General features: G+C 25.4%; 3 protein-coding genes across 6 annotated transcripts in view; 2 read left to right on the forward strand and 1 right to left on the reverse strand.

The window, feature by feature from the left end:
- Positions 1-2173: 2173 nt before the first annotated feature.
- On the reverse strand, positions 2174-6661 carry LOC103574357 (protein scarlet). Of its 3 annotated transcripts, none has more exons than XM_008553791.2 (9): positions 6270-6661; positions 5567-5787; positions 5285-5468; positions 4469-4860; positions 3797-4397; positions 3226-3361; positions 2801-2906; positions 2613-2713; positions 2174-2483 (listed from the first exon to the last, which is right to left on the reverse strand). In XM_008553791.2, exons 2-9 carry the CDS (start codon positions 5785-5787, stop codon positions 2302-2304), a joined length of 1923 nt encoding a protein of 640 aa, XP_008552013.1. In that variant the 5' UTR covers positions 6270-6661; the 3' UTR covers positions 2174-2301. The 3 variants fall into 3 exon arrangements, with proteins under 3 accessions (XP_008552013.1, XP_008552014.1, XP_008552012.1); XM_008553792.2 differs by lacking the exon at positions 6270-6661 and adding an exon at positions 5865-5944; XM_008553790.3 differs by lacking the exon at positions 6270-6661 and having other exon boundaries at positions 5567-5917.
- Positions 6662-8873: 2212 nt separating this feature from the next.
- On the forward strand, positions 8874-10530 carry LOC103574356 (ATPase inhibitor mai-2, mitochondrial). 2 transcript variants are annotated; one of them, XM_008553789.3, is made up of 3 exons: positions 8874-9031; positions 9493-9625; positions 10156-10530. In XM_008553789.3, exons 1-3 carry the CDS (start codon positions 8985-8987, stop codon positions 10285-10287), a joined length of 312 nt encoding a protein of 103 aa, XP_008552011.1. In that variant the 5' UTR covers positions 8874-8984; the 3' UTR covers positions 10288-10530. The 2 variants fall into 2 exon arrangements, with proteins under 2 accessions (XP_008552011.1, XP_053595382.1); XM_053739407.1 differs by lacking the exon at positions 8874-9031 and adding an exon at positions 9181-9271.
- A 1355-nt stretch (positions 10531-11885) lies between these two features.
- LOC103574355 (syndecan) overlaps positions 11886-18159 on the forward strand; it is a 49854-nt gene continuing 43580 nt past the window's right edge. Inside the window, exon 1 of the mRNA XM_008553788.2 lies at positions 11886-12243. Within this exon, the coding sequence (XP_008552010.1) occupies positions 12169-12243 (75 nt within the window). The 5' untranslated portion in view covers positions 11886-12168. The remainder of the gene's footprint in view (positions 12244-18159) is intronic.

Consider the following 18159-nt stretch of genomic DNA (forward strand, 5'->3'; position numbering starts at 1 on the left):
ATAGTTGTCATAAAACGCTCACGAAAATTTAGAAAAACGGTCAGAAATAATTGAAAATTAATTTTTTTTGAACGTATTATGCACGGAAAAAATTATAGAATCGAGAATCTTGAAGTAAGTCAAAAAAGTTTACAGAAGAGTCGAAAAAATTTCATTACTAATTAATTTCATTCACCCAACTGTTTTTTTTTTTTCGAATGTATTGTCAGAACTTGAAAAGTGAATTAGTGAGTATTTACTACTTGCTATAATAAATTTCACTAATTTACTTGCTAAGAGAAAATTATCAAAAGTTCGCCGTTGTGTTACGTTTTGAAATTTATAATCGTCAACCTTTTTTGGTAATTCATACAAAAATTACAACAAATATAATTTTTAAAACGATTTTAAAATAAAAGGTCTCGAAAAATAAAATTTTCTAAAAAAACGCTTCATAAAAATATTTCAAGTTCTTTTGAATTATGAAAAAGTAATAGAAAATAAAATTTAATAAGAACTTTGGGGTATTCCTTTTTTTCCTTCTCTTCCATTGTAAATCATAGTAAAAATACACGTAGGAGCGAATTTCTAGTAACTATATACAGAAATCCATGAAAAAACTCAAGAGAAATCGTTTCCCTTATCGGAAATTCACTTGAGAAATTGAATATATTGAGAATCTGTATTCAAAAACACCATAGAAAAATTCATAGCGAGCTTCTTATGTCAATTTTGGTAATAGTTATCAACAAATTCATATATATTAAATTTTTCAGGTATTAACTTTAAATTCTAAAAATAAGTACATTCATATTTCAAAAGTTTACTTTATTTCTTTCAAAAAATTACATTTGTTTACTCGTTAATGTTCAAAATTATAAACATTTAATAATTTTAGTAGCTACAGGTACGCCTGAAAATCCAAAGTCCTCTGTTGATCTCATAATTTTATGTATGTCCAGGTTGAAAGTTTTTAATCCCAATGTACATTCACCAAAAGGTATGTCAAATATAACAGATGTTTCGTTAGCTAAGAAGTGATTTTGACATTGTGGTAACTTAGCAGTTCTCAATAATCCTTCGAATCCTTTCGCCAAATATAATTCAACTTCGACAAATGTTGGTGTACAAGTACTAATAACTGTATTCACCCTAATAAATAAAATCGCATTAACAAGAATCGTATCGTAAAACCAAAAGATTTTAAAAATTTAAGTATACACTTATGGAAATAATTATTACTCTGCAGATCATTTTTACTCAAAATTTATTTTTTCAATTAACTACACGGAGCGAAAATTATGATAACCACTCCCAGTACGTTCATAAAGTATCAAATAACGTTATAGTAATAATTATTTGGAATTATGGGATATATGTCCATAATTTCTGAGAAAAGTTTTCATAACTATGGAAATAATTTCTATAATTATGGTAAAAGTTTTTATATCATATGGTAATGATTACCATACTCACAGAAATAGTTCCCATAGTCAAATTGTTACCGTAAATTTTTGTGTCTATATTTAGCAAAAGAAAAAAAAATTTTTAACAAACGTATTATTTTTTTTAGATACTGTTATTAATAATACTATTTTTGGTTATCATTTATCATAATAATATTCCTCGAACTGAACAATTGATTCACATGAATCTTGTGACAATCGAAATATTAATCATTCTATTTTTTTTTCTTTTCAATGAGACTCAACAACCCGAAGGCCAATATCAGGGTCTTTATTTTTATTGATATATCAATAATATATTATTTAGATGATGTCAACTTTACGTCAACGAATATAAATTTATTTTGAAACATTTATCTCAATAATATGAAGAACAAAAAATATAGTGACATCTTTTAGGAATTTTTAAAATAAATATGTAAGAATAATATATATTTAAATATAGGGAAATAGGGGGTAAAACGAGACACTATTTTTGAGTTGAACTAAATTTTGTGTTCTGGGCTTTTAAGTCTAGGGACGCACTTTTAAGTAAGAGTTCGTTTTAGTATTAAATCTCCGAATCAGAGTGAATTCGGATTTAAATAAAGTCTTCAATCACTTCGAAATCACTCCCGTTTTTGACAGTAATAAAAAAAAAAAGCTGCGAAATGAGTTAATAATAAAAAAACATCATAAACTTTAATTTAAAAAATTTGATATATTTAATAAAAAATTTATAACACATATTTTTATTTTTGACTATAATATTGAAACTAAATATCACATGATTTATTGCAGTATAAATTTTTTTAATGAACGATGATTACAATGCATTTTTATAAAATATACAATTACAAAAAAAATTTTAATTAATTCAATAAACGGGCTCTTTACGACTCCTGTAAAAAATCGCCAGAAAACCTGCAAAATGACTGAAAGTAAAAATAGCTACAAGTCCCATTAAATCAATGAAATAATTTCCTGGTGTAAATCCAAAATTTTCCAGCACTTGTTCACCAGATGTCAGACACGGTGCTTCAATATTCGTTGAACAATCTTGAACCGAATAATTATTTTGATTAAATAAAAAAAGCCAAATGACTATGAAATCAACTCATAAGAATTTAAATAGCAAATAGTTTGATATAAATTGATATGCAAATTATATTTAAAGTATTGACATACTTATATAATTATATTCGCGCCATTGAGTTACGGAAACAGCCTCTGTTGAGTAGTAAAATTGCGAAATATATTTCAACCATGATATATGTGCTGGTAAATTCCTTTGAATATTAAAATAAAAAATAGTCACATTTTTTTTAGCGTTTGTGAATAAAAATTAATTACTAGTTTTTTTTAAATTTAGTTACCCAAGATTCAGATAAATCCCACTGAAAATAAGGGTCAGAAAGTCTATTGTCACTGATAAAAGTGATGCAGTTTCAAATGAATCAAACAGTGCAGACATTAAACATCCTATTGATTAATTAATTGATTAATAATTAATTATGAAATTTGTTACTCGTGTAAATAAAAAAAAATCACGATGTTCCTTAAAAATTTTTGCATATGAACTTCTGATAAAAATTTTATCAGACCATATGATTGAAATGAAAATTAAAAAATCACTAGAAATAATAATTACATAATTTTTGTAATTTTTATTGCATGATATGAGAGGTTATTTATATGTAAAAATCTCTGAGGAATTCGTAATGAATTTTATGTATTGCACTTTAATAAGAAGAGATTTGAATAATATATTGTAAATAGATAAATAATAATTATTAAATACCAAGAGCTCCTGCAGATATAGCTCCAAGTATAACTGGGAGGACAAAATATAAAAAACTTATAAATCCACCTTTTAATCCTGTGATACAGTAAATCATAGCGGAGTAAATGAATGGTTGAATAATAGAACCTGGTATCTACAAAAAATAAAATAATCCTCAAAAGCAAATGATAAAATTCAAAGGGAAAAATTTTGATTGAGACAAAATTTTGAAGAACGAAATATAACTGTAAACTCCAAATGAAATCCATTTAAAAAATGATCCAAAAAATTCATAACTGAGAACTTCCCAATATTAGACAACGCTGAACTTTGAGTTGATCATTTTTTGAACTTGAAAAACATTTAAGAGTAAACAAAATTTTGACTTAATACTTTTTAGGAATTAAAACAAATTATGAAAGTTTTTTGTCTCTATAAGAATTTTTCAAGAACAAGATCTGGAAATTAAAATTTTTTGGTTAAAAAAATGATCAACTAACAGTTCAGAATTGTCCCAAATTTAGAAGTTCCCTCTCATGAACTTTTCCGTAACATTTTTACATGGGTATAAAATAAATAAATGACTTACCATAACAGCAACTTTACTGACATAATAAGGCAAAGGATAGTAGAGTCCATTAGCCATATCACGTAACAAAAGTGGCATTTCTTTAGGAAATGTATAAAAAACAGCGTAATGAAATGTAAATATTGTTTCAGTTACAATATAATACATCAAACCTTGAACATTTTGTATGCTACGTTGATCGATATTTCTTGTGACATGTATATAAGGTGTTGCAAGGATCAAACCACCAATAATATATATCAAAAATTTCAATAAAATTCCCGTTGAATTTCTTTTGTAGTCAATGTAATTGCGCCATGTTAGCCACTTTAGTTGTTGGAAAACAGGAATCTTTTTAAAGTCATAAAGCGGTGAGTGACTTGCAGCAAATATTGGATGTGGCACAATATCTTTGATATTATCGTTATTATTATCTAGTGATGTTCCAGCAAAAGCTTCTTGGATTGATGCCATCATCCGTTTTCCATACACGGATTTTTTGAATTCCTCACATATTTTATTTATTTTTTCAATGCTTTCGTCTTCATTGCCGCGAGTTATTGATAGCAGTTTTACGAAAAATTCGGCATGACTAAATATCGTCGGACAGTTGTAACCTAAGCTGTAATTTTTTGAGGAATAAGTGATAAATAATCGTAAAAAAAAATGATTATATATTTTTGATTTCAATACCTAGAAAAAAATGCAATAGCTTCAGAAAGACTTCCTTGGAATGCAACATTACCGGCAGCAAGGAGGTAAATTTTGTGAAAATGATCCAGTAAGCCTGACGCAGGCTGATGAAGTGAACAAATAACAATTCTACCTTTAGATGCAATATTTTTTAGTGCATCTATGACAACTGTTGCTGAATAACTGTCTAATCCGGTGGTTGGTTCATCGCAGAACAAAATTTTAGGTTCCGTTAGTAACTGAACTGCCAAAGATACTCTTTTCCACTCGCCGTTTGATAACGTTGACAGTTTTGAATTTTTAAGTTCTATTAACCCTAGATCGAGAAGAAGGACGTCGATTTTTTGACTGCGTGCTACTCGACGATAACGGCTGTCTATTTTCATTTTAGCCTGAATTTTATAATAAAAAATACCAGACTTTTTAACTTTAATGCACACACCTCAAATACGTATTTTATTTGTAGTAAATTACAAGCAGATTTTTTTTTTAAATCAAAGTATGCAGTAAAAAAGCGGAAGTGAATTCATAGTGAATATTCGGATTAGATTCGAAATTTTCATATACGACCCCCCCCCCCCTCCCGAGCTAATTTCACCCCAAAGAGATTAAAAAAAAAATCATTCGCTCCGCATTTACTTTGAAAATTTTTTTCAGTGAACTGCAATAACAAGAAATTTTTTTAATACTTTTTGTTAAATGAAACAAAGTATCGTGTCCACCAATGTAGTGACCACAATCGGTACTCCAACTTATTACTTTGAATTTGAGGTATGCAAACTAAATTTTTTTACTGTTAAGAAATAAAATATTTACCATAAACTCCATATGCTCTTGTACTGTAAGCGATTTAATAGCAAGATCTTCCTGCGGCACAAAACCACTAATTTTCGACATTAATTGCCGCGTAAATAATTTACCATTCAACAAAATTTCACCTGTCGTACATTTTTTAATTTTTCTACTTATTGTTGCTAATAATGAGGTTTTTCCAGCTCCACTAAAATAATCATCAGTAAATAAATTTTCTTTACCATAAAAAAATTATTTCAGTCATTAAATTTTAAACTATTTCTTATAAAAAATAATAATTAATACCTCGATCCTAAAATAGCCATCAAAGTACCAGATTTAACAACACCACTGACTCCATTTAATATATTAATACTTTCCATACGCCGACCGCGGAAAAAATCCATCATATAACTCTCATTTTTTTTAACTTTCACACTATAACATATATTTTTCCATGACAGAGTAAGATTTGTTGGTGAACATAAAGCTGTTTCATTGACACTTTGTCTCAACCGTGGTTGCATCTTTTAAAATAAATTATTTATGAATGAATAAATAAATACATTAAATATTAAGAATAAAAATATATATAAATTTATACAGATGCATTAACATCAAAGTTTTAACACTAAATGATATGAGACATCTCAATAATATACTCTACTAATTAATTATAATAATAAGAATATACGATAAAAATATATACATATATACATATATTTATGCATATTTATTAAGAGTTTAATCTAGTGAATAATAAGTTTACTTCATTTAAATTTGCATTTAATTGCAAATTAATACAGCAAACTGTTGATTATAAATATAAAGCATCTTCTGTGTCTGTCATAAAGATTTATATCATTGATACTTTTATATTTTCTCATTAAGATAATAATGTAAACTAGGTAACTCATTACTCAATAGAAATACTGTCTATTAAAAACTTAATTTTTTTTATTTCACTAATTACTAATTATCTTATAAAGATTAATTGAAAAATACTTACCTTCGAGGAATCAAAAAAAAATTAGTAATTTTTATTTAAAACTTGCACAATTATTTCCGATAATTTATGGAGTAACAATTTATTACAATTAATGTAATAAATGGATAATTAGCAAGTGATAATATTTTTCGTGGATCATGACCCATGTTATCGGTTTGTTCCGAAGTTAAAAGTATGTAGACAATGGCGGCGATAATAAATTTTTAAAAATTGAAGTAAAAATTATTTTTAAAATCATTGGGATAATTTAATCTTGTTATTAATAGCAATAGTTATAGTAATAAATAATAGTTTTAATAAATTATTTGGTAAAAATAAAATAAAATAATAAATTAATCACATGGCTCAGTCTTTGGAGTGAAGACTGCAAACTCCCAAGCTATTCTGTTACGGTGGGGTGACTGAGAGCGAGTTTTTCAATCTGGTCACCCGAGCCTTACCACTGGTTTATTTTTTTATTTTTTAAATTCATATTATATTACATTGAGTTTGTTCGGTATAGTATGTAATATTGTATGAGAAAATTTAATTTTTATATATTTATTTAAAGTATCAGTAATTTATGATACTTTTAAGTGAAAAAATTTACACGGTGAAATTATTCTTGCTTTAAATTCTATGGTCATACACAGAAAAAAAAATTTATTGACGTGTCTAGAAAAGTTTTTATCGCCTCAACAAAATTTTTGTTATCAGTTTATAATGGAAAAAATTTCTTGGGGCGAGTAAAACTTTTGTGCGCCAAGAAATTTTTTTTTTCTATGCAGTAAAGCGGGAGAAAAATAAACAAGAGCGCAGCTTTAAACTTAAAATCTGATAATTTAGTTAATTTTTTCAAAACAAGAAATTTAATTCACTAAATCAGAGAAAGTCACAGGATAACATGACCAGCAAGTCTTGAATTAAAATATTTTCTCTGACATTCTTATTGTTATTTATAAGTTTTCTGATTTTTGTACCAATCATAATAAATATATCAATTTGATTATAAAATTATGTGAAAATTCGATATCAGTCTATGCGCCCAAACTTTGAAGCTCATAGAGTTTAAAAATTGACCTGCATCTCGATAAATCAAATCTATTAAAAATCCCGCCAAGAAATTTAAAAGTAAAAATGAATAGTCAACCAAGAATTTTATTTTTTAAACAGCGTTAAATGTTTACTTTCAGCAACTGTCATATTTCCAAACATCACACCATTAATGATACTAATAAATATCACTCACCTGTTATTCCTCCACCAGAAAACACTAGATAATCGGGCGCTCACCTCAGGAACATCTGGAACCTCGTTGCGACAATAATTCCCCATTCTCCATGTCCATCTTCTACAAGACACTTCACTACACTCATCACTTAACACCAATTCACAAACACTTCTAAGTAATTAAAAAAGTGTACTTGTCAATTAATTAACGTCTCTTTAATTTTTACTTCTGTTGGAAATAATTTATTTGATCAACAATAACAATAAAAATAAAACTTGTCAGCTACATTCGCACTCATGTAAATAGATGAGTATGAATTTAGCAGACATGAGATAATTTATAAATTTGAATTAAATAAATAAATTAATTAAAATAATGAAATTTAAAAAAATGCGCATACGAATTTTGCGTTTATCTAAGTATGCATTTTTTAATTTTTACTCTACTTACATTTTATTCATTTATTTTGAAATTTAAAAAATTAACAATTGTCTGCTACATTCACTCACTGTAAATAATGCGTTTTAAAAAATCTATTTCTAATACGATTTTATTCTCAATGCTGTCATTTGCTGAATCAATGATACAATAATTTGACGTCAGCTAATGTTTAATTATTTTTTCTATCGAATATCAGTATAACTGACAATTGTCAATGTAACTGACAAATGGGAATTTAAAAAATCTTAGAATAAATAAATAGAATGTCCGTAGAATAAAAATAAAAAATTGCATGTTTAGATCAATGAAAAATCAGGACGTGCATTTTTTTAAAATTTCATTATTTTAATTCATTTATTTAAAATTTTTAAAATGTCTCATGTCTGCGCTTTCATTATGAGTGTGGATGTAGTAGACATCAGCCAAATTTAAACTATAAATAAATATAGTAAATAATTAAAAAAATATTATTTATAAAAAATGCACTTATTAATTTCAAAATTTTTTAAGTGCGCATTTTTTCAAAATTTTATTTTATTAATTATTTACTCTATTTATTAATAATTTATAAACTTGTCTGATGTCTGCTACATTCACATTCATGCTTTCATTACATTCACACTCATTTTTTTCTGTATTTTTATTTTAACTACTTTTACTTTTCTGCTGAATGTCTCATATTTACATATTTATAATATAATCATTTTATAATTAATTTCCTATTTCCTATCTAATTTATAATTTAGATCTTAGAGTTTTCAGAACTAGATACTGATGACAGTTGAGGTACGAATTTAATAAACAACAAAATGGCTGCCGTTGTTAAAATTCAAATTTCAATAGAAGGACATCTAGTGTAAAAAAATTTAAACATCTTAACTGTTGATAAAAAAGTAACTCGCTTAGAAAATACCACAAATAAAATAAATTGGGTTGATGTTCTTATAAATATATCATATCACCGGTTATTTTACAATATTGCGTATATTACATTGCCCAGAAATTAATTTCTTGAATTGCAGATAAAAATTTTCTCAAGAATATTATTAATTACTATCATAAAAATGCAACGTGCTCTATCAATCTGTTCACGTAATATGGCCACACTAAGGTATAAAAACAATTAATTATTTATTAAAAATTTAACATGAACAAATAAAAATTTAATTACAAGCAACCTCGTCTTTTTTTATATCAAGTCAGTCTGCCGGTAATTAAATGTTTATTATTTCCTTCCAATGAAATTTATTTTATTTTTATCTTCGCTATTGACAAACAGTTTTTATAAATACAACTGTTGCGATCCATTTGTAATTAGTCATTTTATTTAATTGCGTTTAATTTTTTTAACGTAAGTAAAATTAATTTTTTTTTTATCTGAAATTTCTAGACAATTATATAATATATGAGCAGTCAAGATAAATATTTGGTGAATTCAGTAAAAGATAAAAATAGATTTATTACTCTTTATTGTTTTAATCCTTTTTTTTTTTTTTTTTTTAGAAAAATGATTTCGTTATTGATAAATTGTTTTTTTTTTCTAATTATTAATTTATGTAATTATTTTAATAGCCAATCACGAATGGTTGGAGAACGTGGATCTGGTGCTGGAAAAGGAGGTGGTGGTGGTGGATCTATTCGTGAAGCTGGTGGTTCTTTTGGTAAAATGGAAGCTGCTAATGAAGATCAATATTTTTACAATCAGGTATTTGTTTTTTAAAAACCGGTCAATTAAACCACGACTTTTTTATTTGCAACATTTTTTAGAGCCAGCTTAATATATCTAGAACATTAAATTTTTCTTTTGTTTTACAATAAAAAGTAAAATATAATTTAAAAACACGTTTGAAGTCCTGATTAAAAACTTCGATTGATTCTGATTAAAACTCAATTAGATTTCTATCAGATTCAATTGAAAAATAATAATTTTTTTTTCTAATTAGCTTTCTAATTTCCGATTAATTTTCAATCGAATTAATTCGGAACTCTGACTAAATCTGATTGGAAATCAATTGGAAATTCCCTATTAAATATGATTAGAATTTTATAATTGGAGTTTTAAATCAGAGAGGAGACTTGAATAAAAAATTATTGTTTTGATATTTTATAAAAATTGAATTAATTGTATTTTAAAAATAATAAATAATATATTTTAATATAAAATTGTATTGTATAGGATTGATAATCAATAACTTGGTGTTAAAGTATTGAACTGATTTAAATTTATGATTTCAGTCGAAAGATCAAATAGCTAAATTACGTGACGAGCTACATGATGAAATTTCATTCCATGAAGAGCAAATAAAACGTCATCAAGAAGCTATCACTCGCCACAAGTCACGAATCAATCAAATGGACAAGCAATGAACGGCTAAGTTATCGAAAGCACTTGAATACTTGCAAAACATAATATATATAAACAATAAAATGATAACTATTTAACGAACGTAAACTTGATTGGTAATTATTGAGCATTCAATAGTTACTATTTAATCAATTAACCGTCAATGCTTGTAAACTAGTAAGCCTAATTAGATTTAGTGTTACTCATCACCTTTTTTTTATGCTTTGTGTAAAGTTTTTGAATAAATAATCTTTTCAACAGTTTAATTATTACAAGTACTCTCATTCTACCTGTCAAATGTAATAAATAAATTAATAATTTATAAATTGTCATAATAAAAATATCTAGATCCATCTTAAGATGGAATTCGCATTTTAAAATTTAAAAACTTTAATTTATATATGACATTTAATAAGTATTTCTTTCTGAATACATTTAAAAATTAATTTTCAATACATTTTCATACTTGATATTTTTTTTTAATTATCGATACATGATTAAATACAAGTCAATTTTTATAGAATAATTTTTTTGCAACAGAAACATAAATATTTAAAAATCCCACTGCATTTTTCGTTATCTTTAAACTTATTTATTTTTTAAATTATCGGCTTGTTATCTGGGTAAATTTATTTGTTAAAAATTTGTCTATCATCTTATTTTAATAAACAAATTTACTAACTTATTAATTAAAATATTCTAATTCCGTACGTTCATCAAAAAATTCGACTGAATTTTCTTTCCAAATATCAATTAAATCTAAAATTAATAATGACTGATTGACTACTGGTAAATGACCTTATCAAAAAAAAAAAAATTTTATATCTAAATATCAAGTGTACATATTTATTAATTTATTTATAAAGTAATGATACTGTTAGCCAACGTCTAATAATCTTTACATTTTTTCAAAAACGACAAATTATAAAACAAAAATATTTAAAAAAATTGCACTTATAGTTTTTTTAATTTTTTACATGTGCATATTTTTAGTTTTTTTTTTTATAATTTATCGTTTTTTAAAATTCCTAAAATTATTAGATGTCGGCTAACTTCAGCATCATATGAGTGTGAGTGTAGCAGACATTTGTAAACTTTTATCATTTTTAAATAAATAAACAAAATATAAATAGAATAAAATAAAAAAAAGACATTCATAGAATTTAAAAGTCGGTATGCGCATTTTTTTCATTTGTATCTTTTTAATTGTTTCATTTATTTATTTATAATTTAAAATTTGTCATAGTAACTTAAATTTTTATTTACTACGATTCCCATGTTTTAATTACGCGCCAGTTTTAAAATCAGATATTAATTTTTCATTGCTTGTATATAATATATACTTAATTGTATATAAAACTGGTGTCAAAATAACTGGTCATTAATTAAATTAATTCCAATTAATAACTAAATTTCTCAACTAAATTTAAATGCAATTAAAAAAAATCCGAAATTCAAATTTTGGCGCCATTGAGTTACCAAGCGAGCGCAAGAGCGCGCTAGTGTTCAAAATGGCCGGCTTAATTTGAATAAAAGTAAAAAAGTGTTGTATACTCCTCCTCGTGAATGCTCGTGGAATCATCTTGTGTAAAAGAGAAAAGAAGCCGCCGATTGTCGCGCCCTCAGTGTCTCTTGATTCATCGATCAGTGTAGTGTGTGTTGCATTGTTGCTCCTGTTGGGAGTTTTTTTTTGTCTAATAATCCAACGTTAACACGTTGGTTATTATTGTTATTACTATTATTAAACAAATAATAATTACCAACAATAAATATATAAATAATAATAGTATTTCTACTCAGTATATATTTAAATAAAAAAAGTGATTTTTTAAACCGGGCTCTTGTGGAGCCCCGTGAGAACGGACGTTAAGTATCAGTTATCAGTTAAAGTTTTGTTTTAAAAAATGCGTCCGAGGATATATTGGATTGTTGCGTGCGCTTTCGTCTTCGGCGAAGTTTATGCTGCTGTTGCTAATGAGGTGAGTGCAATTCATTTTTTTAAATTTAAATAATTCATCAACAAAAGTACTTAGCATAGCATTCGTCAGTAACCTTCTGCTCTCCATCACACGATTTTTTGAATTTACTCTACTCTTAATTTTTACTTTACTCCATTTTTACTTATTTTCATAAATTATTAATTAGTATAAATATAATTAAAAATTATTTCTCCAAAGCTTCTGTTTGTCTTGTCACATCACAAAAATACATTTCTATGCACACTATTGTCCATGACACTCAACTATCCATCTATCATTTACAATATATTTGTATGAGTATATATATATATATACTCATACTCTGTCATAGAGAAAAAAAAAGGGAAGAAAAGAATAAAAAAAGGTATACGACAAAGCAATGGAATGCGACGCAAGTCGGCGGCTTGTCAATCGTAAAAATAGTCGAAGGTCTTGTGTATACATGGAGTAGCCGCCGAAAAGGGAGTGGAGACAACAAGTCGTTTTTTTTTTTAAATTACTTTTAAAAATTAATATAAATGCACTGGACTTGAAGATGTGCTTCAATATATGACAGCAATATATATGTATGTGTGCTGTCAGGTATTACGTCTGATAGTTTTATAAAAATTGAATTTTTTTAAGGAATACCAAAAAAAAAACGGGAAATTTTGACAGTTTTATCATGACACTAAAGTTAGCCGAGGTCTAATGATTTTTGGATTCTTTAAAAAATTGTAAATTATAAGAAAAAAAATTTTCGAAAAATTGCACCTATAGTTTCTTAAATTTTCTAGATGTGCATCTTTTTATTTTTTTTTTTGTAATTGATTTGTTCAAAAAAATATTTGAAAATTCTTAATTGTCTGTTGGCTTCAGGATCATGTTTTATCATGGCTCTGAAGTTAGCAATTAAAAATTTTCGTGGTTTCTTTCAACAATTTAAAAAATTAAAAAAATGCGCATGTAAAAAATAAAAAAAACCATAAGTGCAATTTTTTGAAAATTTTTTTTTCTTATAATTTATAGTTTTTAAACAAATCTAAAAATCATTGGCTAATTTCAGTATCATTTTTTTGTCATCAAATTGGATACAAAATTAATTTTAAAATATAGATAAAAATTTTTCCTAAGTCTGGTACGAATTCAAAAAATTTTTCTTCTAGTAAATTAAAAAAAAAATGTTGACTGCTTTAACTATTATGAATTTTTTTTATATTTGGGTTCAAATTATCTTTATAATGGTGGTAGAAATTTTTTAATTATTTAAAAATGTTGATTTTTAAAAAAATGACAAAGCAGTTTCAGTAAACGGTCCAAGCTTTTGTTACTCAGAAATTATTTTATTTTTTTTTCAAGGATTTAAGTATGTCTGTACCTTTATATGGACCGTTAAAGATTTCCGGGCCATTAACAGAAAAAAAAACAAATACACCATAAATATAACTTGTTTCACGCTTATATAGAAGCATAAACTATCGAGGTAAATTTAAACTATTGATAGTCACTCCAAAATGAATAATTTATTTATTGTAACTGGATAACAATAATAATAAAAATAATTATTATTGTTATTTGCTGGGACTATTTGGTCCATATGTCGCTCAATCATTTCTGATTCACGATTAACGAGTAAAGAGAAAGAGACATAGACAGAGATAATACTCATGGGTGTCATTGTGATGAGACAATACAGAATAGTTATTGGAGATTCATACTCATAACATAAAACTCGATATATCAGTGGCACTATTATGTTCTATTCATTAAAACACATTTATACATAAAGTGAAATGTACTTGATGTATGTTGAAATACTAACATAATTTTGATGTTATATTATTGGGTTAAATATCATTTTTTTATATATAAATATATCCATTTAGCATTTGCATATTCAAATACATATTTTTTTATGCAACATAAAATTTTCGGTATATTATTTATGTATTTTTTCTTTTTATAATAAACGAAATGAAATTCGTTGAAAACGAATAAATATTGATAGTCTATTTGTATTCATAGGAAAAATATATATTGAAGATATGTATTTATTTATTTTTATTTTTTAAATTTTCATGTAATAGGAATTTTTTTTTTTTTATTGCTTTATTTATTTTCTAAAGTCAGATTAAATGATTTATGACTGCGTCAATATTTTTTTATAGTCAATTCTTTTTTTTTATTAAGACGAGTTAGACAAAATTAAATATTTATTAGTTTTGTTTTCGGCCAAATGGGCAGTCATAAAGTCTAGAAAAAAATAATGAATTAAATGTATTATTTGTTTGAAATTTTTTATATTATTTTCTGTATATTTAACTAGCGCGCACTTTTTCTTAATCTTAATTATTAGTATTTGATCAATAAAATAAATATCTATAATTGATTCGACAAACAAGTCCATTTAAAAAAAAAAATGTCTGTCTGAATTTATACTGATGGCCGGAATAAAAATTATCTCTAGAGAATTTGAATTTAATATAGATATCAATTGACCGAAACACTCGAGTTTGCTGTCAAAAATTATCAATAATTCAAATCTTGAGTGTATCAAAAGCTATTTAGTAAAAGCTCGACACATTAATTTTATTTACCAGCTTTAAATTTTTTCTGTGACTTTTTTTTTATTTTTTATTAAACAATAGAATTTTGTTAAATAATTTTAATTTTAACCGATCAAGTCGACGTAGAAAATTCGCGGAGTAAATCCGGAGTAAATGCAGAGCAGATGACTGTCTATTTAATCCCCTTGGAGTAAAATTCATTTTGAAGGGATTTAATTTCCGGTTCAGAGTGAAATTTTCTCCAAAAAGAAATTTATTTTAATATTAAAACTCTAAATTAAAGTGAATAGGGATTTAAATAAAGTCCAGTTCACTCCAAAATCACTCTGTTAAAAAAAACTCATTTACTGTGTACGCAGTGATTTTTTTTTACTCCAAAACTCGGATTGAATTTGAGTTCAAATAAAATCTGTAATAACTCCGAATTTACTCCCAATTTTTTACATTGTAAAAAAATTATTCAAAAAATTTTCTCCAATCTGCTATTCCGTAATTTATATATATATATATATATATATATATATATTGTTTTTAAAACAAATACAATTAAATAAATGGTAATTTAATCGATGTAAAGTACACATAGACTCACTAAACTAATATTGAAACATCATTTAACGAGAGTAAATAGATTAATAAAAATATATCAAATTTTATAAAATTTAAATTTACTAAATTTGATAAATAAAAGTTTATATTTGCTGAACATTTAAAATTAAATTTGAATTTAATTATATTAAAAACAAAATAATATCATCAATAAACACTTCCAATCCATTAAATCTTAATAATTACTTGTTTTGATACCTTAATGCCAATTAATGATCGAGTAAACGTATTGTAGGTAATTACGTCGTTATCTATTTCATAACGTCAATTAAAAACAATACATAATAAATTGAGATAACAATACACTTTTTTTTATGATATTTATGTCTAGAAAAAATTTCATTCAGTACTATATCTATGGAGTATTTAAACATTCTATTTATATTCATAGACAATAGAAATTAAAAAAAAAAATAACTCAATTTTTTTTACAATTATTATTATCAATTTTTTTTATCTCTTTATTTTTTCTTTAATTATTAATGACTACAGTTTGGTTTTAATTTATCGAATTTTAAATTTCAATTTGGGCAATTTAATATTTTATCGAATGCTTATTTGACCTTTAAATAATTTAATTGTAAAGTAATAAAATATTTTTATAGTTAATTATTTAGCCAGTAAAGCTTTCGAATATTTTTTTACTCTAGTAGATCATTAACATCTAATTAATATTTCATAGAGATATTATTATCATGAGTGTAATATCACAGTAGATAATTAATTCGTATAACAAGTATTTCATGTTATATATCTAATGTAATATACCTAATAATATTGTATATATATATAAATTTATAATACATCGATAATACATTAGTACTTAACTTTAAAGTACCCTCTTTTACACGTTAAAATCCGGTGAAATTTACATCTGTGTCTATATATATATATATTTATATATATAGTGCAGAGTATACATTGCTGAAGCCAGACATGATCTCACCCTTTTTGTCTATCAATCCTATTCGTTCAGTATAATACCGTGCAAAAGGGTCTCTTTATCCTCTTATGAAATTACCAGGACAAAATTATTGATAAAACCCTTCTATTTATATAAAATATACTGATATATTGAAATACTTAATTAATTTTAAGTATCGCACACCTTAACCTCTAATACAAAGCGCCCGTGTACATTATTTCTGTACAATAATTTTCATTTCAAATCAAATAAACAGGCATCGCACTGTGAAAATATTGAAAATATAATATTTATTTTGTATATTTACATACATTGTATGAATACTAATAGAAACTATCCTTGGAAATGATCCACAGAATTTTTTTTTATTTTCCAACACAAACATTTTTTTTTAAATTTTCACCCCTAATTTCGGGTGACAGTCAATAAAGTTTTCAATAGTTAACACAAAAATTTCACCAAAAATTTTTTTCTGCTGTGTACGGATGCTTTAAATGAACGGTTTATGCTTGAGGTGTGCAACTTAAAATTTTCTACAAGATTTAATTAATCAAAATTAATTAATTGATATAATATACGATTTTTCATGAAGTTATCGTGATAAATCAGCCCTAGAAAATTAATGTCAATTAGTTGCTTGATTATTTTGTTGTCAAAAAAAAAATAAACCGGAAGTTGATTTATAAAAAATGGCAGTCGATGTATAGAAAAAATTATTCTTCCAGATAATATGATATCCAATTAATTTATTAGCGGATATAAGGATGATTAATCGCACAATTATTTTATAGATTCACATCTAACTTATTTGACTTTAGACATTTGGTCTTAATGTCAATTGTCATTGGTTAGTTTAAATCAAAGACGTCTGATATTAGTGTAACTATTAAATTTTTTATGCCGAATAATTTAAATATTACTAAGGCTGTCAATAAAGTTGTTCGAGTTTATGAGAACGAGGTAAAACTTTAAGTACACATCTAATATTAACCCAATTATGAACGAAGTAGCTTTAAATTACTCAGGAATAAAATGCTGGTGAAAACATTTTTATTAAAATTCTTGCGATTAGTTATAATTAATGAATTTACTAGGGTTAATAGGTTTTCTTTGTTAGTCGTATTACAAAGCTGAGTATCGTTGATCAAGTAGAAGTCTTTAATAATTTGTTAGTTGGAATTCCATGTATTTAATTATACAGAAAAAGGATTTCTTGACATCAGAAATATTTTGCATTATTAAAGGAAAATAAAAATTTTCTTAGGTCTAGAAAAAATTTCTTGGCACTATAAATATTTTCTCGTAAGAAAAATTATTGTTTTCAGTTTGTAATTCAAAAAATTTATTGGAGCGAGTAAAATATTTATGTACTTGAAGATTGGAATGTTTTTCGCACAACGAAAATGAAAAAAATTTATGTAATTCGAGTACCTAAGGGGTATTTTCGGAGGTTGGGGTTGGTTTAAGATTTTTAGCTCATATGCCAGCATTTATATGCGAAACATTTCATAAATCTTGTCATCCAGTAGATTTTTTACTTTGCAATTTTGTTTTTATTTCGTTGCGCGAAAAAGTTTCCGATTTTCAGGAGCATAAATATTTTGCGTCAAGAAATCCTTTTTTTCTGTGCACACAAAAAAAATTAAAGTTATAATTAACGAATATTCTTTAAAATTTTTTCAAAGCTTATATTTTTTATAGACAAATAACGATCTATTGATAATAATTGTTTTATATTTGTCAATCGTGAAAAATTGTATCAATATTTATTATAAAATTAACTTTATCAATGATATAAATAAAAAAATAATATATGTTTGAGTAGCATGATAAATA

This window comes from Microplitis demolitor, chromosome 5, assembly GCF_026212275.2.
Source record: "Microplitis demolitor isolate Queensland-Clemson2020A chromosome 5, iyMicDemo2.1a, whole genome shotgun sequence".
In the NCBI taxonomy this organism is placed as follows: domain Eukaryota; kingdom Metazoa; phylum Arthropoda; class Insecta; order Hymenoptera; family Braconidae; genus Microplitis; species Microplitis demolitor.